We start from the raw sequence: 26,594 nt of genomic DNA, 5'->3' as shown, positions 1-26,594 counted from the left end.
CATTATGGGGAGGGCTTACGTGTGTCTCAATTTTTATTTTTCAAAAGTAGGGAGATATGCAAAAGTGTAAATGTTTTTCTTATGTACTGCAATATTGTCTTTATTATGTTGATATTATGAATTTCTTAGCATATTTATGTTGTTTTTCTATACCTTTCAAGCGTCATTGCTACTATGACCATGTAGGAAGAATTAGAAATAGATAACTAACTTCATAGATCTCAATCAGAGCAGAGGCTCTAACACACTTCATGGAGGTACTATGCAACACATTGTAAAGAATTGGCACCACCGCCCTAAAATTAAAGCAATCAAATTTTTTCATTACAATGTTATTATTATTATTAATTTTTATTTAAAGGGCCCCACAACGTATCCGTAGCGCCTTACAGGGACAGACAGTATCACAGTACAGGGTGAGACAGCATGGTACGTTTAACAAGAAGCACAGTAACTCAGGAAGCTCAAAATACAGCTAGAGGGGGTGGGGGAAAGAGATAGTCTGCATAAGCTGGTAGACTTAGCCCAAGAGGGAGGGCACAAATGACAGGTGAGAGCCACAGAGGGGTGATGAGAGTAGCAAGAGGGGTATAAGGGCAGAAGGTCCTCAAGGAGGAGGCTAAGTAGCTGGAGAGCAGAGTTATAAGTGGTGGAGAACAGGAGAAGAGGTGGCCCTGCTCAAAGGAGCGAACAATCTAAACGGAGGGGGGGGCAGACAGAGAGACACAAGGGTGAGAAAAAGAAAGGAGAGAATGGAGGCTGAGTCAGGGAAGGGGGGAGAGTGGGGGAGAGGAGTATGACAAAGTGGATAATAAAGTGGGAGACTGGAAGGCTTTTAAGAAAAGGTGGGTTTTTAAAGCCCGTTTGAAGCTGGGCAGATTGGGGGATGTTCTGATGGAGCGGGGGAGCTGGTCTCAGTGGAGGGAGGCAGTGCGGGAGAAGTCTTGGATACATGTGTGGGAGGAGGTAACTAGGGGGGAAGAGAGGTGACTGTCATTGGCCGATAGCAGAGGGTGGGATGCAGCGTGAATAGAGATAAGGTTGGAAATGTAGGGAGCAGTGGAGTTGTTAAGGGCCTTGAATGTGAGTGTGAGTAGCTTGAACAGGATTCTCTAGGGGAAGGGAAGCCAATGAAGGGTTTGGGAGAGTGGGGAGACAGAAGAGGAGCGTCGAGAAAGGAATATGAGCCGAGTGGCAGCATTAAGTACAGATCGAAGGGGAGCGAGATGAGTGTGGGGGAGGCCAGAAAGGAGAAGGTTTCAGTAGTCCAAGCGGGAGATAATCAGAGAGTGGATAAGAGCTTTAGTGGCAGCTTGGGAGAGGAAGGGCCGAATGCGTGCGATGTTGCGTAAGTCATATTTAATTTAAAAACATTTCATGTCAATGACTATTCTTTAATTCTATTTTTTCTTTCTTAGATTTAGGATGTACAGCCCCAGAGAGAATGTCAGAAGCTATACTAGATGGTGATTGGAATGATGATAGATATCCCACTGGTACAATTGCAGCTTATTCTTGCCTCCCTGGATATAATAGTCTTGGATCCATTAGAAAGGTGTGCATTGAAGGCCAATGGGAATTTATCGGTACAAGGGGGCAATGCAGAAGTAAGTATGTTAAGTAAAATGTAACATTATTAACCCAAATGGTACACAAAAAAGTTAATGCAAGTATCATAGAGGAACTGAAATAAGACAGGATACCTTATAATATAGTTAATACTGACGACTATCCTTGAAATATATTTATTTCAGTAAATTGACTGCAAATTGGGCATCCAACATAGAGTTCAAGGGAAGGTCAAATCCTATATCTCCAATATGTTGTTTAATAAGAAGTTTCCTTACATAAACCTTTGTTTAGTCAGCATTCTCCCATTTTGCATTGAAAACAATGCACAGTACATTCTCTCAGGCATGATCAACAATGAATATCCTTGATATACTGTAGGCTTACAAATTCCCTCCTTTATGGAATACATCAAGCTAGTTGCTATTCTTCACTTCTCAACTAATTAATTTGCTTCCTTTTCTTGGCTGTTACTACTTTCACACAATTCTATTCACCCAATAAACAAACACTTCGGGGGTCCAATTAAAAACATGAATTCAGAACAGAAATGATGGTACAGTTCACCCAATAAAAGACAATTTAACAATGAGAAAAATATAGACTTTCAGTATGGAATTCTACCAGAGAAATAGTTGCCAACAATCCCTAATTTCCATGTGATGTCACAGGTTTTAGATATTTGTCCATGGGCACTTTGGACCCTGAAAATTTCACTATTTTTGAGTACTGGCGAGCTACACATCAATTTCCTTTTCTTGGCCTTTTAAATTCAATTCCATCTATTCTTATAGTATAACATGTATAAGTTGGTATTTATTGAATGAGTGTAATTAAAATGCAAAAAAATTGTTAGGATCAAAACGAGAAAACATGACATGAGTCTGCAATGACTATGCAAAAGAGTAAATGTTCTTGTGGTGGAATGCAATACTCTCTTTATTATATTGATGTTATGCAATTTACAGCATATAAATGTTGACTTTCTATAGCCTACATGGGTAATTGCTGCTATTACTGTCTTAGAAGAACTAGAAATTGATAACTAACATCATAGATGTCAAACAGAGTAGAGTCTCTAACATTCTACAAGGAGATAATATGCAGCATATTGTATAGAATTGGCATCACAGTCATAAAATTAAAGCATACAAATGTGTTCTTTACAATGTTAATTCATACATAATTTTCAAACATATCATTTTATTGATTATACTTTAATGCTATTATTTGCTTTCTTAGAGTTAGGATGTACAGCCCCAGAGAGAATGTCAGAAGCAGTACTACATGGTGATTGGAATGAAGACAGATATCCCACTGGTAAAATTGCAATTTATTCTTGCCTTCCTGGATACAGTAGTATTGGATCCATTAGAAAGGTGTGCATTGAGGGCCAATGGGAATTTATCGGTACAAGCGGGCAATGCAGAAGTAAGTATCTTTGTAAAATACAATGTAGCACTATTAATCGTAATTGTACATATAGAAGGTATTGCAAATAACAGAGGTGCTCTGAGACAAGACAGGCCAAAAAGTCTACGATCCCTTGTAATATAGTTCACAATGACAGCTATCTCTGAAATATATTTAAAGAAAGGAGAACTATTTCCACATTGAACACTCCTCTTAGTTATTATTACCATTCCCCAAGGTAAGGGTGGGGGTTCCTTGCTAGGACCTTCCATGATTCCTAGGTAAAGACTCTGAAATCCAATTGCAGATCAAGCTCTAAAAGTAGAAGAAAGTAATGTCACTGAAAGCAGCACCTGCTTTAACAGGTGTTGTGGCCATCCAATAAAATGATACCTTCAGTCACAATGCTTTATTGGCAACTGTTCAATCTCTATATGGTTTGCATAACTTCTAATCTCCTGTAAGCATCAACTGCAATAGGTGGTCAAGCAGTCATATAGAGGTAATTGATGGGTGTTCTGGGTGGAACCTTATCTTACTGCTATTAGAAGGGTAGTCATCCTTTTGCTATAGGACAATATTTTCAGTAAACATTTTTAGTAAACATTTTTCCTCTATATTTTCACAACTCTTCTGTTAATTGTACAATTCTTGCATTGCATTTTGATATAGAAAATAATTATAAATGCATATAATAAATGGGGTTATACAGGACATTAATAATTATGTTTGATGTGGTGGTTCAGCACATTTTTTTTACTAACTAGGTGCATTTATTTTATTAGTTTGACACCCTCATTCTCTATTTTCATGGTATGAAGTGTGTTTGGTCAGCAAAAAGAAAATCACCTCTATGAGCCACCTACTATTACATTTGGAAAGCTAACTTCTTTTTTTTTTAACTATTATTTTTTTCCCCCAAAATCTTGCTCATTAGACTGATTGAGGTTTCATAATGATCTAGGTATCCTTAGACTTCTATATGAGGAAGAATATATTTGTTGCTAAGCAAGACACATAAGTATATTTCTAGTTTACGAAATATTATCTGAAATTCACTAAACAAAGGAGAAGAAAATATGTATTTTGGGGATCCTAAACATATTTTGGTCATGTGTGCTTTTAATGTGTTGTATATTTTATACAAATTAATTATCTATGTTTAAATAATAAACACAGTTGTGGTTTATATAGTAAGAAAATAATCTTTACACCCCTGTTCAAATGGTATGTACTGCAAGTGGCCGTTCTCTGATTTAAAGGTGAATTTTATATATACGATAACATAAAACATTAATATCATTCTCAATTGGTAATATAATCTTATTCCTCTAACATAGAGTGAGAGAGAAAATACTGTATATAATTAAATGTAAACAAATGTAGTTGATGACATATATGTATACATTCAGTCATTGATGGAAACTGGTGGCTTGTTGAAATGTAACACAGTCAGTTTCAAATAAATTCAGTTTGAGTAGGTAACAAAAAATCTTTTAGATGGAGACTCACTTGATAAATCACAGCTTGGTTTGAATAGCAAAGAGTTTGAACTGTTATTTGTCAGGTTACCTGATGTATATAGGGTTAGAGTTCTTGTGTTGCTGCCTCTTTGCCCACTACGTGTCCCTTAGAAATGAGTACACATGAGCCTTAGTTGTTATTCTTCTGGGAGCAGGGACAGCTCTGTATCAGACAAATTGTAACAATGAATGTGAGATTGCTGTTTTAAAGTCTGTTTACACATGTGAGAGAAATGTGGTGGAAATACATTTATTTGCATTTTCAGGATTAAGAATAAGACGCAACTTTAAATCCACTTAGACTTTGCTAACTGCACTGCAATTCAGTGTTAAGTAGCATAAACCACACAAAAGCTGAACAGCACTCTGGGGTTAATCACAGTCACTATTATTGCTGATAGGTGTGTGTTAATTAAGTTTGACAATGATTTTAATGTGATTGGCTATTTCTGAACACAACTACAGAACCAATATGAAAGGAAGTGCACACTTATGCAACCAGTGTAGGTTTTTATTTCACTTATGTTTCCTAAAAATTAAGATCATTTTATATGCTAAAAAATGGCTGATAAGATTTATGTTGATTTCAGGCTGTACTTAGCAAACACCTGCAATATCAATAAGGATGTGCAGATTTTTTTATATCCACTGTATACCTGTGCCACATAAATAGTGAAGCACTAAAAGGATTATTCTCCTAAATGCAGTTATTATCCCTATAACCAAAAAATAGATTGACCAAATTCTGAGTAGTCAGACTCCCCATTGATACCCCAACATATTGTCTGTAAAATGTATTCCCAAACATAAAATAATTTGTTTTCAGAATAAATAATATGAGATCCATAAGAATAGATTCTTATTTATTCAAAAGATGAGATTTATTTTCCGGAAACCATTTACTGCAATAAGGTTTTGTTCATATTGCACGACTGTGTACAATTTGGTATTACATCTAATCAATATTTTCCCATTGCACATCAGAAGAGTCTATTTGTAAGATTTTAGTAAGAAGTTTACTTTATTTAACAATTTTCGTAGAAGAGAAAGATCTCTGAGCAGGAGCGCAAATAGATATTTGTGGGCCTTATATCAACAGTCACCTGATCACTCATTGCTCTATGCCTAGAGCTGAAAAGGGTAGCTCCACCAATATAGAATGCTGACAGCATCTCAAACAAAGGCCACAGTGCTCTGTCCATGGCTAGGTTATGCCAAGAGAGGTCATGAAGGGGCTTAATCTGAATGATGTCAATGTCTGTGTCATGATTTGCCCCTGGCTGCATTGCGCAAGATCTATATACTGTATTATGTGATTTTCCCACGCTAGTGGGGGAATCACCTAATACTGTAAATAGAGCTTACGCTAGTAGCGTAGCTCATTGTGCATGCGCTATGCTACTTGCATAAGCTCTATTTACAGTATTAGAGCTTACGCAAGTAGCCAGCAGACATTTAATACATGGTGTAGGTCTCAAGGTCTCAGTCTATGTCTTAGTGCTCTGACTTTGTGTACAGAGCTCTGCTAATCTCCTCTACTGTAGACAAAGGAGCTGTCTGTGGACTGATAACCGATATTGTCATAAGCGTGTAGAACAGGTTGTAGAGGTCTTCACCTATAACAGCAACCTTTCCCGTTGTCATGATCTGTTTGCCAGGAGCTATGTTGGTTTTTCTAGATACATTTAGCATGAAGTACCACCATGCCACCACAGGGGCCACTGTGGCGCTTGAACTGTTTCCCTTCCTGCTGAGCTAAGCTCGTTTTCTAAGGATGATTCACACCTGCCACTACTTCTTATAAGACAGCGTCGCCCAGCAGTCTGGGCCAGATCATCAGGTCACTCAACCTGATCGGAAGCAGTCCTTTGACTCCTGTTTGCCAGGAGCTATGTTGGTTTTTCTAGATACATTTAGCATGAAGTACCACCATGCCACCACAGGGGCCACTGTGGCGCTTGAACTGTTTCCCTTCCTGCTGAGCTAAGCTCGTTTTCTAAGGATGATTCACACCTGCCACTACTTCTTATAAGACAGCGTCGCCCAGCAGTCTGGGCCAGATCATCAGGTCACTCAACCTGATCGGAAGCAGTCCTTTGACTCCTGTTTGCCAGGAGCTATGTTGGTTTTTCTAGATACATTTAGCATGAAGTACCACCATGCCACCACAGGGGCCACTGTGGCGCTTGAACTGTTTCCCTTCCTGCTGAGCTAAGCTCGTTTTCTAAGGATGATTCACACCTGCCACTACTTCTTATAAGACAGCGTCGCCCAGCAGTCTGGGCCAGATCATCAGGTCACTCAACCTGATCGGAAGCAGTCCTTTGACTCCTGTTTGCCAGGAGCTATGTTGGTTTTTCTAGATACATTTAGCATGAAGTACCACCATGCCACCACAGGGGCCACTGTGGCGCTTGAACTGTTTCCCTTCCTGCTGAGCTAAGCTCGTTTTCTAAGGATGATTCACACCTGCCACTACTTCTTATAAGACAGTGTCGCCCAGCAGTCTGGGCCAGATCATCAGGTCACTCAACCTGATCGGAAGCAGTCCTTTGACTCCTGTTTGCCAGGAGCTATGTTGGTTTTTCTAGATACATTTAGCATGAAGTACCACCATGCCACCACAGGGGCCACTGTGGCGCTTGAACTGTTTCCCTTCCTGCTGAGCTAAGCTCGTATTCTAAGGATGATTCACACCTGCCACTACTTCTTATAAGACAGCGTCGCCCAGCAGTCTGGGCCAGATCATCAGGTCACTCAACCTGATCGGAAGCAGTCCTTTGACTCCTGTTCCTGGTTATTCTTACCTGTGTACCTGACCTTGTGGTTTTGCTGTTCATTCCACTGCTGCAGACACAGATCATCATCTATCTGGTTCCTGAGTTAAACACTTGTGTGGATCTCTGTGCTTCTGTTCTCTTCAGCTGATTGCTTCTCAGTGTACCTGCTGCCTGCTCTCAAGTGTTTCAGCATTACCTGTTCTCACCACCTTTCCAGAGGTATCCAACCCTGCAACCCACAGGCTACTCACCTTACCACCTCTTCCAGAGCTATCCAACCCTGCAACCCGCAGGCTACTCATCTCACCACCTTTCCAGAGGTATCCAACCCTACAACCCGCAGAATACTCATCTCACCACCTTCATAGAGTTATCTGACCCTGCAACCTGCAGGCTACTCATCTCACCCCCTCTTCCAGAGGTATCCAACCCTGTAACCCACAGGCTACTCATCTCACAATCTCTTCCAGAGATATCCAAACCTGCAACCCGCAGGATACTCATCTCAGCACCATTCCAGAGGAATTTGACCCTGCAACCCGCAGGCTACTCGTCTCACCACCTCTTCCAGAGGTATCCAAACCTGCAACCCACAGACTACTCATCTCACGACCTCTTCCAGAGGTATCCAACCCTGCAACCTGCAGGCTACTCATCTCACCTCCTTTCCAGAAGTATTCAACCCTGAAACCCGCAGGCTACTCGTCTCACCACCTCTTCCAGAGGTATCCAACCCTGCAACCCGCAGGCTACTCGTCTCACAACCTCTTCCAGAAGTATCCAACCCAGCAACCCACAGGCTACTAATCTCACCTTCTTTCCAGAAGTATTCAACTCTGAAGCCCGCAGGCTACGCATCTCTCCACCTCTTCCAGAGGTATACACCCTGCAACCCGCTGGTTACTGCATCTCTCCATCACTTTACAGTATTGCCCATTCCACTGTTAAGAACTGTGAATATATTTCTGCCTTACCAGTTATTGCATCCTGAACCTGTATTACCTGTGTTTCTAATAAACCAGTTTGTTCACCTACTTTCTCTAAGTGGTCTTGCCTTGGGAACCCTGACACCCGTAGAGCTTTGTGCGCTCATAAGTACCTGACATCCCCAGGTCTTAAACTGAATGTAGTACAAGCTTATGAATAATACCATAGCATGGTATAGAGGGTGATGACAGGAGATAAGCGTGGTCAGGGGCAAGCCGAGGTTCAAGGGCATAAGCAGGCAACAAGGTCAGGTTCAGGCAAAGGTTCAGGGCTGGCAGAAAACAAGGATATCCAAGACACAGGCAAAAGGTCAGGGTCATCAGCAATAGATCACGGTCCAGGAAACAATCCAGAGGTCATACACAGAAAATCAATACAGAAGTCAGCACAGTATACAGGAGCAGGTCAGCAGCCAGGAACTGAATGCTATAACCGACAGAGAGCTCTCCCTGTCTTAAATACATAGTTAGACCAATCAGGACCCAGGAACTCCCGCAGAGTTAATTAGCCTCAGGAAGCTGCTAATTTATTTAAACATATTGCACACCACCCAGAGCCCCTTCATGCCTGGTCGCATGAACTTTCTTGGAATCAAGAAATTTTTCCACAATGAATTTGTGACCCCCATTCATATTGACTGGCCGCGGTCTGTGTGATCTATGCCAATTGAACTTACTAGGGGCAACAACATGTTTCAAGAGAGAACAATGGAATGTGTTCGGAATTTTTAACGATGATGGCACTTTGAGACTGAATGCCCAGGATTGATTTTTTTAATAGTCGTAAAAGGTCCAATGAATCTGGGTCCCAATTTCCTACAAGGCTGCTTGAGTTAGATGTTCCAGGTGGAAAGCAAAACTTTATCACTGACTTTTAAAAGGCAAGCTCTCCGGTGGCAATCTGATAGGGATTTAAATCTGAAGAATGTCTGAAGTAATGCAGAGTGGACCTTCTTCCAGAAAGATCTGAGCCGTGAAGTGGTAGAAGGAATTACGAAAAACCAGGAGTACAACAGTAAATAGAAAGTTTGTAGAAAATTGGAGATATGCAAGTTGAAGATTGACAAGATTTATTATAAGCAAACTTAGCCCACAGAGGGACCAGTTATCATGAAATTTGGAGACATACAAACGCTGAAACTTTTCCAAGGACTGATTTATTCTTTCTTTCTGACCGTTGGACTGCGGATGGTAAGCAGATGACAGTCTAACCTTCATTCTCAATAGACTGCTGAAGGATCTCCAAAAGTGAGTGACAAACTGGGAACCACGGTCAGAGACGATGTCCTTGGGAATACTGTGTAAGCGGAAAATATGTTGAATGAACAACGAGGCCAGGGTTTGAGCATCAGGTAGTTTAGTTGAAGGTAAAAAGTGGGTCATCTTGCTTAAGCGATGCACAACCACCCAGATAGTATTGTGGCCAGAGGACCATGGAAGATCCACAATGAAATCCATCGAGAAGTGTGTCCATGGCTTAACTGGAGAAGGTAAAGGTATCAATTAAACCGATGGGCGACTTCTGGAAGATTATCTTCTGGCACATCCTTGACAAGAGAGAACATAACTCCTGACATCGGAAGACAAGGTGAGCTACCAAATCCAACGTGAGAGGGCTTCAATTATCTTAGAGATTTATTGATGCCCCGCAAGTTTGTTTTCATGGCATTCAGCAAGTACAGGCTTCCAAAGATGAACAAGAACAAATAACCTGCCTGTAGGAGTTTGAGAAGGAGCAATTCTTTGAAAATGGCGAAACACATTACCAAGGTCTTGGGTCAAAGCAGCAGGGTTTAAGGAGGACGGAATGATGGGTCGAGGATCATGAGGCAGAGCATGGCAAGACATGATGCTCCGAGACAATGCATCAGCTTTGGCGTTTTTAGAACCTGGCCAAAAGGTGATTAAAAACATGAAATTGGTAAAAAGAGGGCTAGTCTGGCTTGTCTAGGATTCAAGGTCTTTGTGGCCTGGATCTATTGAACATATTTATGAAGTGAAGATGGTAATAAGATGAGTCTCTCCTTCTAACCAGTGTCGCCACTCTTCAAAGGCCCATTTGATGGCCAATAATTCACGGTTGCCCACATCATAGTTGATTTCAGCGGGCGAGAATTTCAGGGAAAGATACGCACAGGGATGCAGTCTTTGATTCCGCGGGTCCTTCTGGGAAAGAATAGAACTAGCCCCTATGTCTGAAGCGTCCACTTCAACAATAAAAGGTAGTTCTGGGTTCGAGTGTCTAAGGATTGGAGCAGAGGTAAAAGTGTTTTTTAGGGCTGAAAACTTGCCAAAACTGTTGGAAACCAATTAGTCGTATCGGCTCCTTTGTGAGTGAAAGCAGTGATAGGTGCCACTAACATTGAGAATGAGCAGATAAATCTTCTACAATAATTGGCAAAACCAAGGAATCTCTGAATGTTTTTTAAGTTGGTAGGAAGCACCCAGTCCTTGATTGCCCTGACTTTGTCCGGATCCATAGAGAACCCACTAGGGGAGATAACATAACCCAGGAAGGTTACATGGATAACTTCGAACTCACACTTTTCAAGTTTTGTGTATAACTGATGTTGGCGAACTTTCTGAAGCACTTCACGAACATGCGGACGGTGCTGAGCCAAACACTGTGAAATCAAAATGTCATCCAAATAAACCATGACAAATTTTCCTAAGAATTTGCACAGAACATCATTGATAAGATCCTGAAACACTACAGGGGCATTGCAGAGACCGAATGGCATGACCAGGTATCCATAGTGCCCAGAGTGGGTATTAAAATTTGTTTCCACTCATCCCCTTCTCTTAAGCGCACCAAGTTATAGTTGCACCGCAGATCAATTTTAGAGAATACAGTGGATGATCTAAGTTGATCGAAGAGTACAGAGATAAGGGGAAGCGGATATGTGTTCTTGACCGTAACATTGTTCAAACCACGAAAGTCGATGCAAGGTCTCAAACTGCCATCTTTCTTGGCTACAAAGAAGCATTCGGATGCTACCGGAGATTTAGAAGATTGAATGAACCCTTTCAGGAGGTTTTCTTCCACATATTGCTCCATTGCTTGAGTCTCAGAAATAGATAGGGCATAAAGACGTCCTTTAGGCAACTTGAACCCAAGTATAGGGTCGATTTTGCAGTCTTATTCCTGGTGAGGGGGAAGAGAGTCTGTTTTTTTTTCTTTGAAAAAACATCCTGAAAGTCCTGGTATGGAGCCGGAAGCAGTTTCAGAGTAGGCTGCAGAGCTCAGAGAGGCAAAGTCAAGCAAGTGGAGGAACACTCAGAACTCCAGCGAATGATCTCCCTTTTCTTCCAATCGATGAGAGGATTATGGCTTTGAAACCAAGGATGCCCAAAATCAAAGGAAGGGAAGGGCACGAGATCAGATAGAATGAGAGGGCCTCATGGTGGAGGATACCCACAAACAGATGCAGAGCTGGAGTCTTGGCCAAAATCCTGCCCCCCGTCAAGCGATTGTCACCCAAACCACAGACTGTAAAGCTTGAGTTCAACTTAATGGAGGGAACTCCAAATGTCCTAGCCAGCTCAAGGTCAAGGAAGCTTCTGGCTGCACTGCTTTCAAGAAAATATGAAACATCAAAGGACTGGGCCCCATAGGTGAGCCGTGCAGTAATCAAAACTGAGTTTTCGAAGAGATTATCTGAAGACCTAGACGCACCTCTTCACAGACACAGACACCTAGGCCTGATGATTTCCCAGCTTATAAGGACAGGCCGAAGTTGATGTTCCTTGATGCCACAATACATGCAAAGACCCAGGGAGCATCGTGTGGAACTCTCTTCCAAGGGAAGACAATAGATGCATGTGACAGGATGGACCACCTATACCACCCTGTCTGCTGTTGATGGGAACTGGTTGGGCTTACTTTGCCACTGTTCGCTTTCATTATCCCAAATGCGACCTCTCACTGCAGTAGGAGGGGCTTACAAGTGCTACAACCACTGGGCTCCTTTACTGGCAGTCAGATAACTGATGCTGCTAATGTACCCTGTTACTGGTGCCCCTGGGCTGGTACTCCTGACCTCTTCCTATAGATCAGGGTTGAAGTGGATGGATCCCTCCTGGCCTATTGCACTGGCCAGAGCTGCTGGGTAGCGGGCAGAGCGGTGGTACAGGATGCTGGGTCCAAACCTCAGAAACAGCCGGGGACGGATTTGATTTTGGGTCTAATTTGCAGGTCAGAGAATTTTCAGCATGTAAGATGTTCTCAAGTAGGTCTTTGAAGCAAGTGATGTTTATTTGCAGTCACACTGATTGAAGGTATCAGTGCTCAGGTCAGATGGAAGCATAAGAACAAATTTCAATACAAGACAGGTCTTTTTATACAAATTTGAACACAGCCTCAAAGGTAAGCCAGCCCACTGAGTTATTTTTAGAATCAGGATGCAAATTGTTTAACCAAACATGCAATGCAAAGCTAACAATATTTACTCTTATCTGTGATATCCCAAAACTCGCTGTGATTTCCTGCATCTTATTTTGGACACAGGAAATCTAACAGCAGTCTGATTAACATGGGCTCTTTCTTCAAACAGTTGCAGAATACACATTTCCTCCAAGGAAAAGAATTCCCCAAGAAAAGTTGCAAAACTCAAAACAAGGCCTCTCCTTACAAAAGGATACACAAAAGACTTCCTCAACAAAGGCTTATTGTTTCAGATGTATACATCAGAAATAATGCATTTCCTCTAGCAAGGCATACACCAACTCCTAGCCATGTCAAATAGGTTATAGTCATGGTCAACCACTGTATATCAATTTATCTATTTTTATTTCTCTTTATAGTTTGGTACTTCATGTAGAGTTTCACAGCTAAGCAGTTTCAACCTCTCAATGTGGATGGCTCAGCCATGATGCATGAGCCGAAATCAAGGCACACTGCATGTTTGAATTAACTTTATTATGGGCCTCTCCACAGCTTTGACCTCTTCTCTGTCCACATCTTTTTTTCTACTTCTATACGACCTGATAGAAAGCATAATTGTCTATTCCAGGTGAATCTGTGAAACACAGAAAAAAACACATGCTTTGAGTAGTAAAACCGTGCTACACCAATCTTTAGAATCTTTGGTCCAGTGTTGTTGGAACCTTACATCGTCTGTCTTCTGAAACAAAAACTTGGCTTAAATGCTTGCCCACTTGTCTCTTTGGTTTAGGGGATTGCTCATCCTCTGATTCATCACTCTGTTGCTGAAATGAGTTTAAATAAGAATGGATATATAAAAAAACTGATTTAAAAGGTAAAAATATAATCCTTATATTGGATATAAGATTTCAGTCCTACCATTTGGATCACTGTCCATCTCTGTCAAATTCTTGCCTTTGACTTAAGCCAGCCTTCCCTTCTAGAGAGCCATTAAAAGCTTGCTGATCTTAACGAGTTGGAGGGAACCTTCTGGGAGGTGGTAATACTGCTGGTCCACCCTGTTGTTATGCCCGAAGAAGTCTGCCAATTCATCAGTTTCTGTTTTATTTAGGTTGAGAAAAATTGTGAGAGTAGCAAAATGCTTTCAAAGCTTCGTGGAAGACAGTGTTTGGGGATTTTCAGCTCCACATTCCTGAGCAAAGAGGCGTATATAATTGGAAACTCTGATATGTGACAAAGCAGCTGGTCTTACAAACATATAGGCATTTTCTGCTACCTCTCCACATTCTTCTCTGTGAGAAGTTCAGTTACATTTTACAAAGCTGGTGTCAGCAGGATTGAAAGTTTACTACCATGTCTTCCTTGAATTTCAATATATTTGCAAGCCATGTCCAACCTTCAATGCCAACGAGGGTGTCTTGACTGTACTGGTTTAATTATCATAGCCAGCTATCAGCTTTACAGAGTTTATTACATGTAAAAAGTTTGATTGAATGGTAAAGTCTTCCTTTTTGTCCAAAGGGGTAGCTCTTCTGGCATGTGAAGTAGCTTTCCCACTTCTCAAAGTTTCTGAAGGAGGTGATCATTACACACACGTCTGATCTGACCTGGTTTTGGAGATGCAGTCACATGTGCATGATGCATCTGTCATTTTAATTCTGAGGAAAATTTTATCTTAGGTCATGTCATTTAAATGCTTCCAGTAGGCACCATCAATGTCAGGTGGAATAGGATGGGCAAAGGCACATAGACTTGCCAGGTTTGGGTTTGTCACCCTTTTGATTTAGCTTACATTTCTTCATGTGTCACCAGAGGTATTTTCTTGCAAACAAGCTTTGGCAAGCAGCACACTGCATGAAACCTTCGGGAACCATATCTTTTTATGGTTGTTTGCATGGAATCAGAAGGCCACTTCCTGTTCTTACTGCCACAGAGTTATGCGCAAAGTTACCTCTATTCTGAAGATGTTCAATTTGCATGCGCATTTCCTTCGAGTGTTTGGAAAATTTAAGTGTCAACATGCTCGATATGCCGGGCTACTTTTTAGACATGTGTCATAGAGGCGGTACTGATTTTTGTTATAAGCTTCGGATCAATCACTTTTTTTGAAAAGTGTTTGAATGGACACCGCATTAGATTTTCAGCCTCCTGTGTTTAAAACTCAGCAGCCATCAGGTAAAGAAAATTGCGTGTAGAGCAAGTCTATGGATCTGATTCATTAAGAGATGCATACTGAGTGCTATGTGTGTTTGTTTTAAAACGCACTTAAATCGGGTATACATACACCTGATTTCAAGGCAACGGTCGGACGCCTCCTCAGCGCCGCGTCTCGGCAGCCGGGCGCGCACGCGCATTGGGGGCAAGCAATTAGATTCAGCCTGTGGCTGAATTATGAGGCATTAGCCTGCAAGAGTGGATTCCAGGGCTATGCCCTGATTGGTGTTTCTGAGTATCTGGCAATTAGCCTGCAAGTGTGCTCTGTCTAAGGGCAGGTTCTGATGGGCTGTTTGCTGTATTTAAGGCAATGAGGTCTGCTGCCTCATTGCCGGTTATAGTTTCTGTATCCAGTCTGCTAAACCTGCTCTCTGCCTTGTTCCTGTCTATTGGACTTGCTGTTGTTTACCCGTGTATGACCTTTGGCTTGGATTTGGACTTTGCTTGTGAATCTCGTGACCCTGGCCTCAGGCTTGAATACCGACCTCCTTGTCTGCTTGTGACCCCTGACCTCAGCTTGTATATTGGTACTGTTGTCTGCTGCCGGCCCCTGACCTCTGCTTGGATTCCACTCCGCTTGCCTGGGTTCTCCCCAGCCGGTACACACTTCACGACCCTCTGTCAGTCTGCAGCCCAGTCTGTCCCCACCATTAGGGGCTCCAGTGAACACCTGACTGACAGAGTAGACTCCGGGTTGTGTTGTGCCGGCTGGAGGGGTTCCTAACACTATGACTGGCCTTAAACAGATGTTCCGGATGGATGGAAGCGGAACTTCACGGTCTCCGGCGCAAGCTCTAGCGGGCCATGTGGAGTCCCTGTACCAAATGATCCAGGGATTGTCTGAGCGTTTGTCCGTTCAAGAAGAAGCTGCGAAAACCTCACAACCCACTCCGAGTTCCACCTGTGAACCTAAGATGAATTTGCCAGATCGGTTCTCTGGAAATAGATCCCTGTTCCGGAATTTCAGGGAGAGCTGCAATCTCTATTTCCGTTTGAGACCCCGCTCCTCCGGTTCAGAGCAACAAAGAGTCGGGATTATCATTTCCCTCCTACAGGGTGACCCTCAGTTCTGGGCCTTTTCCTTGCCGCAGACCAGTCCTGCCATGCAGTCAGTAGACGCTTTCTTCGAGGCATTAGGTCTACTGTATGATGACCCGGATCGAATGGCCTCAGCTGAAGCTCATCTACGGGCCTTGAAACAAGGCCGGCGGTCGGCAGAGGAATACTGCGCTGAATTTCGTAGATGGTCACCTGACAGTGGATGGAATGACCCTGCCTTGTGCAGTCAGTTTCGTCTAGGTCTGTCGGAACAGATTAAAGACTCCTTGGTGCAATATCCGTCTCCTACCTCACTGGAAGATCTGATGCACCTCTCCATTAAAATTGACAGGAGAATTAAAGAGCGAAAATCTAAAAAGGAGGCACCTTCTCCTCCATCTGCTTTAATTCCTGTTTTCACAGATGATGAGGAGCCTATGCAATTAGGAGTGTATCGTCTCTCTCCTGAGGAAAGAGACAGGAGACGATCAGAAGGTCTATGTCTCTATTGTGGCACTAAAGGCCACTTCTCCCACTCCTGCCCAAATAAGCCGGTAAAAGAGCATGCCTAGGGAATGAGGGGAAAGTTCACCTAGGTCTGCAAATTGTCTCCCCGAAAAATGCTGTATTGAATCCTGCACAGCTCACGTTCAGTGCTCGTTCTGTTGACCTGTCGGCCTTCATTGATAGTGGAGCTGCAGGCAACTTCCTTGACATCGGGGATGCCCAATCTGCTGCTGGAATTCCGATGTTAGGAGATGAGAGGAAGACGGCATTTAATACGCACTCTGGCCACTACGAATATCTAGTCATGCCGTTTGGCCTTAGCAATGTACCTCCAGTGTTCCAGGACTTGATCAATGAAGTTCTTCGGGACTTCCTTGGTTGTTTCGTGGTCGTCTATTTAGATGATATCCTCATCTATTCCAGATCTTTGTCCGCACATCAGAGTCACGTCAAACAAGTTCTACGAAAAATGCGAGAGAACCACCTTTACGTCAAGCTTGAAAATTGTGAGTTCGAGGTGCAGAAGGTATCCTTTTTAGGTTACGTAATCTCTTCTGAGGGATTCTCCATGGATTCAACTAAGGTTCAGGCTATTTTGGTTTGGGTGCAACCAAACAATCTTAAGGCGATGCAGAGGTTCCTGGGCTTCTCCAACTATTATAGAAGATTCATTCACGGCTTTGCTGACATTGTGGCTCCCATTGTCGCCCTGACCCGTAAAGGAATGGATCCAACTAATTGGTCGCTACAAGCAGTAGCCTCATTCAAAAGCCTGAAAAAGGGCTTTGTCTCCGCTCAGGTCCTTAGACACCCGGATCCAGCTAAGACATTTGTTCTTGAGGTCGATGCCTCGGACGTCGGTGCTGGTGCCATCCTATCGCAGAAGGATCCTCATACTAATCGTCTACACCCATGTGCCTATTTCTCTCGTCAGTTCTCTTCAGCAGAAGTCAACTATGATGTCGGTAATAGAGAACTATTGGCAATCAAATGGGCCTTCGAGGAGTGGCGGCATTGGTTGGAGGGTGCATCACATCAGATCTCTGTCATTACCGACCACAAGAACTTGCAATATATACAATCTGCCAAACGTTTAAATCCCAGACAGGCCCGTTGGTCGTTATTATTTACCCGGTTTAATTTCCTGATCACCTACAGACCAGGTTCCAAAAATGTCCGGGCAGATGCTCTGTCCAGAAGTTTTTTGGCACACCACGTTCCAGTCACAAACCCAGAGCCTATTATTCCTCCTTCCGTAATCCATGCTGGGTTAACCCAAGATATGAGTATCACACTTCAGAGATTCCAGAGATTAGCCCCTGATACTACTCCGGAGCGATGTCTCTTTGTTCCAGTCCATTTAAGGAAGGCAGTTCTTGCAGAGGCGCATAACTGTAGGTCTGCTGGACACCCTGGAATTCACAAGATGCTGGAAATCCTTTCCCGTACGGTCTGGTTGCCTTCCTTGTCTGCTGACATCAAGAGTCATGTCCTCTCATGTGAGGTTTGTGCCAGAAACAAAGTCCCCAGGATCCGTCCAGTAGGTCAGTTAGTTCCTTTGGCCATCCTGCAAAACCATGGACACACTTGTCCATGGACTTTATAGTTGATCTACCACCTTCTGCAGGACACAATACCATTTGGGTCGTGGTAGACCGGTTCAGCAAAATGTCACATTTCATTCCATTAACCAGACTGCCTACTGCTCGGGATTTGGCTGTCTTATTCATTCAACATATTTTCCGGCTCCATGGACTCCCTACTGACATCGTCTCTGATCGGGGTTCTCAGTTCATAGCACAATTCTGGAAATCCTTCTGTACCCTTCTCGGAATCAAGGTCAGTTTGTCATCCCCATACCACCCTCAGTCAAATGGGCAAACTGAAAGGGTTAACCAGTCCTTAGAGAAGTTTTTACGATGCTACACATCGGATTTCCATGATAACTGGTCTTCCTTGTTACCCATGGCGGAATTTGCCTGTAATAATGCCTGTCACTCATCTACCAAGACCTCTCCGTTTTTTTGCAATTATGGTTTTCACCCCAGATCTAACTCTTGTATTCACTCAAGTCAGTTGGTGTCCAGGAGATCTGCTCCACTGCAAGGGATCTCAGACTTATCTGGAGGAAAGTACAGTCATCTTTGAGACAAGTTTCATTTGTCGCAAAAATAAAAATCGGACCGCCACCGTACCATCTGCTCCCTCAAGGTGGGCCAGAAAGTGTGGCTGTCTTCAAAAAACATTAAGCTCAGACAGCCTTACAAGAAGTTGGGCCCTAAGTTCATCGGTCCATTGCTTATCATTAAGCAGGTGAATTCTGTCGCATTTAGGCTAAAAATTCCGGGCTCATTGAGAATCCCCAACACATTTCATTGTTCTCTATTGAAGCCAGTACTATATCCAACTCAAGGCCAGTCTTCAAGCAAGTCACAGAGATACGTTGCTCAGAAAATCCTGGATTCTAAAAAAGTGCAAGGGCAGGTGCACTTCTTAGTGCAGTGGAGGAATCGTGGGTTAGAAGAACGGTCTTGGATTCCGCGGAGACAACTCCATGCTCCTAAACAGCTGAAGGAATTCTTCAAAAAATTTCCAAAGAAACCTGGATGTCGGGGTTCCTTAAACCCTCCTCAAGGAGGGGGTAATGTCACGAGCCACGGCGGTACTCGCAGCCGCCGCTGCTCGCTTTCTGTCTGCCCCAGCGTCCCGGCCGTCACCATGACTACCGGGACGTCACTTCTGCTGCCTCATTGCCGGTTATAGTTTCTGTATCCAGTCTGCTAAACCTGCTCTCTGCCTTGTTCCTGTCTATTGGACTTGCTGTTGTTTAGCCGTGTATGATCCTTGGCTTGGATTTGGACTTTGCTTGTGAATCTCGTGACCCTGACCTCTGGCTTGAATACCGACCTCCCTGTCTATCGTGACCCCTGACCTCAGCTTGTATATTGGTACTGTTGTCTGCTGCCGGCCCCTGACCTATGCTTGGATTCCACTCCGCTTACCTATGTTCTCCCCAGCCGGTACACACTTCACGACCCTCTGTCAGTCTGCAGCCCAGTCTGTCCCCACCATCAGGGGCTCCAGTGAACACCTGAGTGGCAGAGTAGACTCCGGGTTGTGTTGTGCCGGCTGGAGGGGTTCCCAACAAATAGTCATTGTTATTATTATCTGCTGTTTCAGCCTCACCTGCTCCTGGTTGTTAACACCTGGACAATAAACATTGTAATACTAGTGTGGGTGATGAATTCACCTTCCAAAGAACTGCAGGGGCCCACATAATGAAACCCCTACACTTCAGGTAGAGGGGATGATATTGGGTAAAAATTTAATTTTACTGTAAATCGAGTTATCCTTAAACAATCATCTTGACAGAATTAAAAAGAAAGATACCAGACACTGCAGCTTAAGAGAATGTAAATACAAGGTAACATTTCCAGTATATTTTCATTGCATGTTCAAAATGTATGAGAAAATATTACAGGGTGTTTTTGAAGTGTCCTGGTCGTGCAGTTTTAAAAATCTAACATTAATAGTATAACTTGTGTAAAAGCCTATAACATTATACTATATATAACACATATACCAATTGAAGGAAATCCACTATAAATGCTTTAAGCATTATTTAAATGAGCTGTTGGTTTGGGAAGACATTCCTATGATGCTAAGCTCATATGATCATTCAGAGCCAATGTACTTTGAGATAAAGTAAAAGCAGGCAGTTTGTCACAAGATGATGTCACAAGATGTTTCTCAGGAACACACTGAGCATGCTCCTGCCACCATATGGCTTTATTCTCACAGTAATGTTCATAGCTGTCCAGAAGGTAATCTACTTTATGTAGATATTTAAAAGGTGAGTATACAAGCAACTATATAACTATAATTGAAAATATGTGTGTGGTCACACCTCAATCGTGACCTAATAGTGATGTGGCCAAGCCCCCTTTAATATGTGTTCTAATTTTATCCACAGAAAAGTTGGGAGGTATGGATATCTGTTTAATGTAAAGTATTGTGTAGGTGATAGGTCCGCTTTAAGTAGACAACAGTGGTCTACTTATATGCAGATTCACTTTTAAAAAAAACTGCTGTCATATGTGTCAGGATTCCCAATAAGAACCACAGAGAGAGCGTAGTGAATTGAAGTGGTTTTTATTAACACCGGTTACACAGGTTTCAGGTTGCAGTACGGTAGGGTATGGCAGAAATAGCTAAAGAACACAATGGATAACAGCTGCAGAATGCGATGGTCAGCAGGACTTTACCACAAAGTAGTTTAGATGGCACACAAGGTGCGGCGGTCTGCTGAGCAAGGCACTGAAGATTATTATTATTATTATTATTATTAATATTTATTTATAAGGCGCCACAAGGCATCCGCAGCGCCGTACAGAGACAAACAAAATCACAATACAATGGGAGACAGCACAGTACAGTAAACAAAGCAACTCAGTACGCTCAATGCACAGCTAGAGAGGGCGGGGAAGGGGGAGTGAGGATCCGCAAATGACAGGGCCCAAGAAGGAGGGCGCGGAAGACAGGGAGACCCCCAGGGGGGAGGAGGGAGCGAGAGTGGACGTGGGGTGGAGGACCCTCGAGGAGGAGGGCTAAGTAGCTGGAGAGCAGAGTTAGAAGTGGTGGAAACAGGAGGAGAGATGGCCCTGCTCAGAGGAGCGTACAATCTAAGGGGAGGGGTGTACAGACAGAGAGACGCAGGGGAGAGAGGGAGAGTAGGGGGACAGAGGCAGAAGATAAGGTAGGAAGTTAAGTGGGAGACAGAAAGGCTTTAAGAAAAAGGTGGGTTTTTAGGGCCCGTTTGAAGCTGGACAGATTAGGGGAAGTTCTGATGGAGGGAGGGAGCTTGTTCCAGTGGAGGGGGGCAGCGCGGGCGAAGTCTTGGATACGCGAGTGGGAGGAGGTTATAAGGGGGGAAGAGAGGCGACGGTCAGAGGCAGAACGGAGAGGGCGGGATGGAGCATGAATAGAGAGGAGGGTGGAGATGTAGGGCGCAGTGGAGTTGGCGAGGGCCTTGTAGGTGAGTGTGAGGAGCTTAAAGAGGATTCTGAAGGGGAATGGGAGCCAGTGAAGGGCTAGGTAGAGGGGGGAAACAAAAGAGGAGCGGCGAGAGAGGAAAATAAGCCTAGCTGCAGCGTTAAGGACGGATCGAAGGGGATCGAGATGAGAGTGGGGGAGGCCAGTGAGGAGGAGGTTGCAGTAGTCCAGGCGGGAGATGATCAGAGAGTGGATAAGGCATTTGGTGGCATCTTGGCAGAGAAAGGGCCGGATGCGAGCGATGTTGCGCAGCTGGAAGCGGCAGGATTTAGCAAGAGAGAGGATGTGGGGGCCAAAGGAGAGAGAGGAGTCGAGGAAGTTAGGCAGCGAAGTTAGGGGACAGGGGAGATAGAGGTGTTGTCGACAGTGATGGAGAGGTCAGAAGGGGATGGGGTATGAGAGGGAGGAAAAACTATGAGCTCAGTTTTGGCAAGGTTAAGTTTGAGGAATCGAGAGGACATCCAGGAGGAGATGGCAGAGAGGCAGGCGGACACCCTAGAGAGGAGGGAGGGAGAGAGATCAGGAGAGGAGAGGTATAGTGTCGTCAGCGTAAAGGTGGTAGCTGAAGCCGAAGGAGCTGATGAGTTCACCCAGGGAGCAGGTGTATAGAGAGAAGAGTAAGGGTCCCAGAACAGAGCCCTGAGGGACCCCGACTGGAAGGATGGATGGGGGGGAGAGAGACCCAGAGGTGATGACAGAGAAGGAACGGTGAGTAAGGTAAGAGGTGAACCAGGACAGGACTGGGCCGGAGAGGCCGAAAGACTGGAGGGTGTGAAGGAGGAGGGGGTGGTCAACGGTGTCAAAGGCTGCAGAGAGGTCAAGGAGGATGAGAAGGGAGAAGTGGCCCCTGGCTTTTGCAGAGAGGAGGTCATTGGTGACTTTAGCCAGGGCAGTTTCAGTGGAGTGGAGGGGGCGGAAACCAGACTGCAGAGGATCAAGGAGGGAGTATTCAGAAAGGTAGGAGGTGAGACGGCTGCAGACGAGCCTCTCGAGAATTTTGGAGGCAAAAGGGAGAAGAGATATGGGGCGATAGTTCGAGAGAGAAGTGGGGTCGAGATTAGGTTTCTTAAGAATGGGGGATACGAGAGCATGTTTGAAGGAGGAGGGGAAGATGCCAGTGGAGAGGGAGAGATTAAAGAGGTGAGCGAGGTGGGAGCAGGTGGTGGGGGAAAGGGAGCGAAGAAGGTGGGAGGGGATGGGATCCAGGGGGCAGGTAGTGGGGGGGAGGATAAAATGAGAGAGTGGACTTCCTCGCCGGTGGTGGGACGGAAGGAGTGGAGGGGAAGGTGGTTGGGGGGGGAGGACAGAAGAGTGGGAGGGGTGGAAGAGAGAGTGGAGGAGGAGATTTCAAGTCGGATGGCCTCGATTTTAGAGGAGAAGAAGGAGGCGAAATCAGAGGCAGTCAGGGAGGAGGGGGTGGGGGGAGGGGAGGGGGCCAGGAGAGTGCTGAAGGTGGCAAAGAGGCGGCGGGGGTTAGAGGACTGGGAAGAGATGAGGGATTTAAAGAAAGATTGTTTAGCGAGTGAGAGGGCAGAACTGTAGGATGAAAGGATGAATTTAAAGTGGAGGAAGTCAGCCAGGGAGCGGGATTTTCTCCAGTGACGTTCGGCGGAACGGGAGCATTTTTGGAGGAAGCGGGTAAATTTGGAGTGCCAGGGTTGGGGTTTGGAGCAGCGGGGGTGGACGGAGTGGGCAGGGGCGACCGCGTCCAGAGCGGAGGTGAGGGTGTGATTGTAGAGGGAGACCACCTGGTTGGGGCAGGCCTGGGAGGAAAGGGGAGAAAGGAGGGTATCGAGAGAGGAGGATAGAGAGGCAGGGTCAAGAGCATCGAGGTTGCGTATGGATAGAGTAGGTTTGGGCAGGGGGAGGGGAGCAGGAGAAGAGGAGAGAGAGAAGGAGAGGAGATGGTGGTCGGATAGAGGAAAGGGAGAGATGGAGAAGTCGGAGAGATTATATAGGTAGGAGAAGACAAGATCAAGGGAACAAAACAAAATCAAGATTGAGAGAACAGATAGCAATAATATGCAGAGCATTACCTCAGGATAGTGGAGTAGACACAGTGGCTGTGATAATCTGCGGATAGATGTGCTGGAGATTCAGAGAACATGTAGCAATAATCTGCAGAGCGTTACCACAGGATAATGGAGTAGACACAGTGGCTGTGATGATCTGCGGATAGATGTGCTGGAGACTTCAGAGAACAGGTAGCAAACAGGAGCCAGGAAACAGGAACATAAACACAGGTAAATGCAACAGATGATCTGGCAAAGGTTGCTTGTGACAGGCAGGCTTATATAGGCCAGGGGCAGGTGTTTAAGCTTCCAGCAATAACAAAGCAGCTCTGGCAGGTAAGAGCAGTCTAAGTACCACAGTGGCCCCTTTGGTGGACAGTGGTATTACAGGCAGAATACAAATACATACAAAGGTCCAACAAAGTACCTGGCAGACAGGAGCTGCAGGATGCAGATCGTGACAATATGCAAGAAAAGGAAACTAGGATAGATCATCTTTTAACATGACTGTGACTCAAATCACAAATCTAAATAAGTAAATGGTGTCCTGGGGGGTAGGAGAGAATGGGGCAGGTTAACACTTCAAAAGCACTAGGCATGCCCTCAGTGTGTGGCCACACCGCCATCATGTCATGACTAAGCCCAAGCCATGTTGTGGCCATGCTCCTGTCTTGATGCTGTCTACCCAAATGTTGGGAGGTATGTAAATATTATGTTACCTTCATTCCCTGTTCCCCCAAGTTCAATAACCTGAATTGGTGTGAAGAATAATAACATATTGACAATCTTAAAGTGGTCACAATTAATAGAAATTAATCCACTAGGCCCAATTACTGTAATTCCAAATATATTTCTAAAGGTTTCATAAGACCTGTGTGTAAAAATTATTCTTTATTTATTCAGGAAATTCATGTGGAAATGCTCCTACTGTTGAAAATGCAGTTATTCAAGGGGAAAAGACAGACTTCAAGCATGGTGAAAATGCAAACTATCAGTGTACATATGGCTTCACTTTTGCTGGAGGCAGCTCAGCTGAATGCATAGAAGGAAAATGGGGGAATACTCCAACTTGTGTCAGTAAGTACTTATTTCATACAATGTAGAAAATGCAATTTGTACACACAAAGTTCAGTGTTTTTAAATGTATACTATTATGTAAATTGTATTTCTTGATAGACAAATTATATCAATATACATGAAATGCCTGTATATTAAATACTCTTAAGTGGATTTATAAAGTAGCATAAACTAAAAATAGGTAACTTCCATAATTTTCCTGTGATGGACCACTGTAATATTTCTCACCTGTACACCCATTAACCACAACATGAAAACCACAGACAAGTGTATTAAATAACATTGATTAACTTGTTCAATGGCTCCTGTCAAGCAGTGGGATATTTTAGACAGCAAGCGAACAGTCAGTTCATGAAGTTGATGTCTTAGAAGCAGGAAAAATGGACAAGCAAAGGGATCTGAGTGACTGTGACAAGGGCCACATTTTGAAGGCTATATGACTTGGTCAGAGCATCTCCAAAATGACAGGTCTTGTGGTGTGTTCCCAGTATGCAATGGTTAGTAACTACCAAAAGTCATCCAAGGAAGGACAAATGGTGAACCAAGATCACGGGTACCCAAGACTTAGTCATGCGCGTAGGGAGTGAAGGCTAACCTGTCTGGTCCAATCTCAGAGAGGAGTTACTATAGCACAAATTGCTGAAAAAGTTAATGCTAGCTATAATAGAAGGGTGTCAGAACACACAGTGTGTATGGGGCTGCATAGCGACAGACTGGTCAGACTGTCCATGCTGACTCATGTCCACCACCAAAAGTGCCTACAATGGGCACGTTAGTACCAGAACTGGACCATGGAGCAATGGAAGAAGGTGGCCTGGCCTGATGAATCACATTTTCTTTTACATCATGGGGATAGCCAGGTGTGTGTGCGTTGTTTACCAGGGGAAGAGTTGGCAATAGGATGCACTATGGAAAGAAGACAAGCCAGCAAAGGCAGTGTGATGCTCTGGGCAATGTTTTGGTTGGAATCCTTGGGTCCTGGCATTTATGTTTGTTACTTTGACACCTACTACCTACCTAAACATTGTTGCAGACCAAATACACCGCTTCATGGCAATGATATATATGATGGCAGTGGCCTCTTTCAACAGGATAATACGCCCTGCCACACCACAAATATTGTTCAAGGGTGGAGTGAGGAACATGCCAAAGAGTTCAAGGTGTTGACTTGGCCTCCAAATTCCTAAGATCTGAATCCGATCGAACATCTGTGGGATGTGCTGAAAAATCAAGTCAGAGAAATGGAGGCATCCACCTTGCAACTTGCAGGACTTACAAGGATCTGCTGCTAATGTCTTAGTACCATATACCATAGGACACCTTCAGAGGTCTTGTGGAGTCCATGCCTGAGTCAGGTCAGAGTGGGATTGGCGGTACAAGGGGGACAGACACAATATTAGGCAGGTGATTTTAATGCTGTGGCTGATCGATGCAAACTCTTGTTTTATCAAAATTATAAAGAATCTTTATAACTATGTACATTCATTGTTTATAAGTAAGGGAGCCTTCCAAGCTACACCACCTAGGAACATGATGCAAATATACTAAAAGAAGAAGGAATTGAGATGAATTAAATCTTCAAAACTATTTCACTGAATACTTAACTCATTGTGTATCATTTTTTTTTTCATCAAGTATTTTTATTGAAGTTTTTCAAAGGCATATTGGGGGGTACAGAAAGCAAAAGTGAGGTAGAACAAAGAGTACACAGGATCCCCCGACCATTTTCATTTCACCTGAAATTCCCCTTTTGCCCTATCATTATTATTTTGCCCAAAGTTTTCATTTGTTTTACCCCAAACACAACACTTAACAGAATAAATTTACACTGTAGTCCCAGCTCAAGGTATAGACTATAAATTCCACATAATGCAGAATGAAAATTTACAATTACAGCACTCTATTTTGCAGAAAAGAATAGAACTCAAAGATTGTGTAGCTGGAATTCTCACCTCAAACAAAATATTCTGTCCCACTGCAAAACTCGGATTTGTGTGAAATTTTACAGCAATTTTTCTTATCTCTAGTTCTAACTAGTT

The 26,594-nt window shown here is 43.8% G+C and overlaps 1 protein-coding gene across 3 annotated transcripts in view; it reads left to right on the top strand.

Annotated features, from left to right (window-relative positions):
- The window catches only part of LOC142099299 (complement factor H-related protein 1-like), a 213,356-nt gene that overhangs the window by 17,064 nt on the left and 169,698 nt on the right, over positions 1-26,594 (top strand). For all 3 annotated transcript variants that reach the window (XM_075182621.1, XM_075182619.1, XM_075182620.1), the window contains exons 2-4: positions 1,419-1,607; positions 2,812-3,000; positions 24,382-24,555. In XM_075182621.1, coding sequence (XP_075038722.1) covers positions 1,419-1,607; positions 2,812-3,000; positions 24,382-24,555 — 552 coding nt within the window. The remainder of the gene's footprint in view (positions 1-1,418; positions 1,608-2,811; positions 3,001-24,381; positions 24,556-26,594) is intronic.

The sequence above is a fragment of the Mixophyes fleayi genome, chromosome 8 (genome assembly GCF_038048845.1).
Source record: "Mixophyes fleayi isolate aMixFle1 chromosome 8, aMixFle1.hap1, whole genome shotgun sequence".
Taxonomy (NCBI): domain Eukaryota; kingdom Metazoa; phylum Chordata; class Amphibia; order Anura; family Limnodynastidae; genus Mixophyes; species Mixophyes fleayi.
Note: the sequence above shows the minus strand (reverse complement) of the source record. Positions and strands in the feature narration are given on the sequence as shown.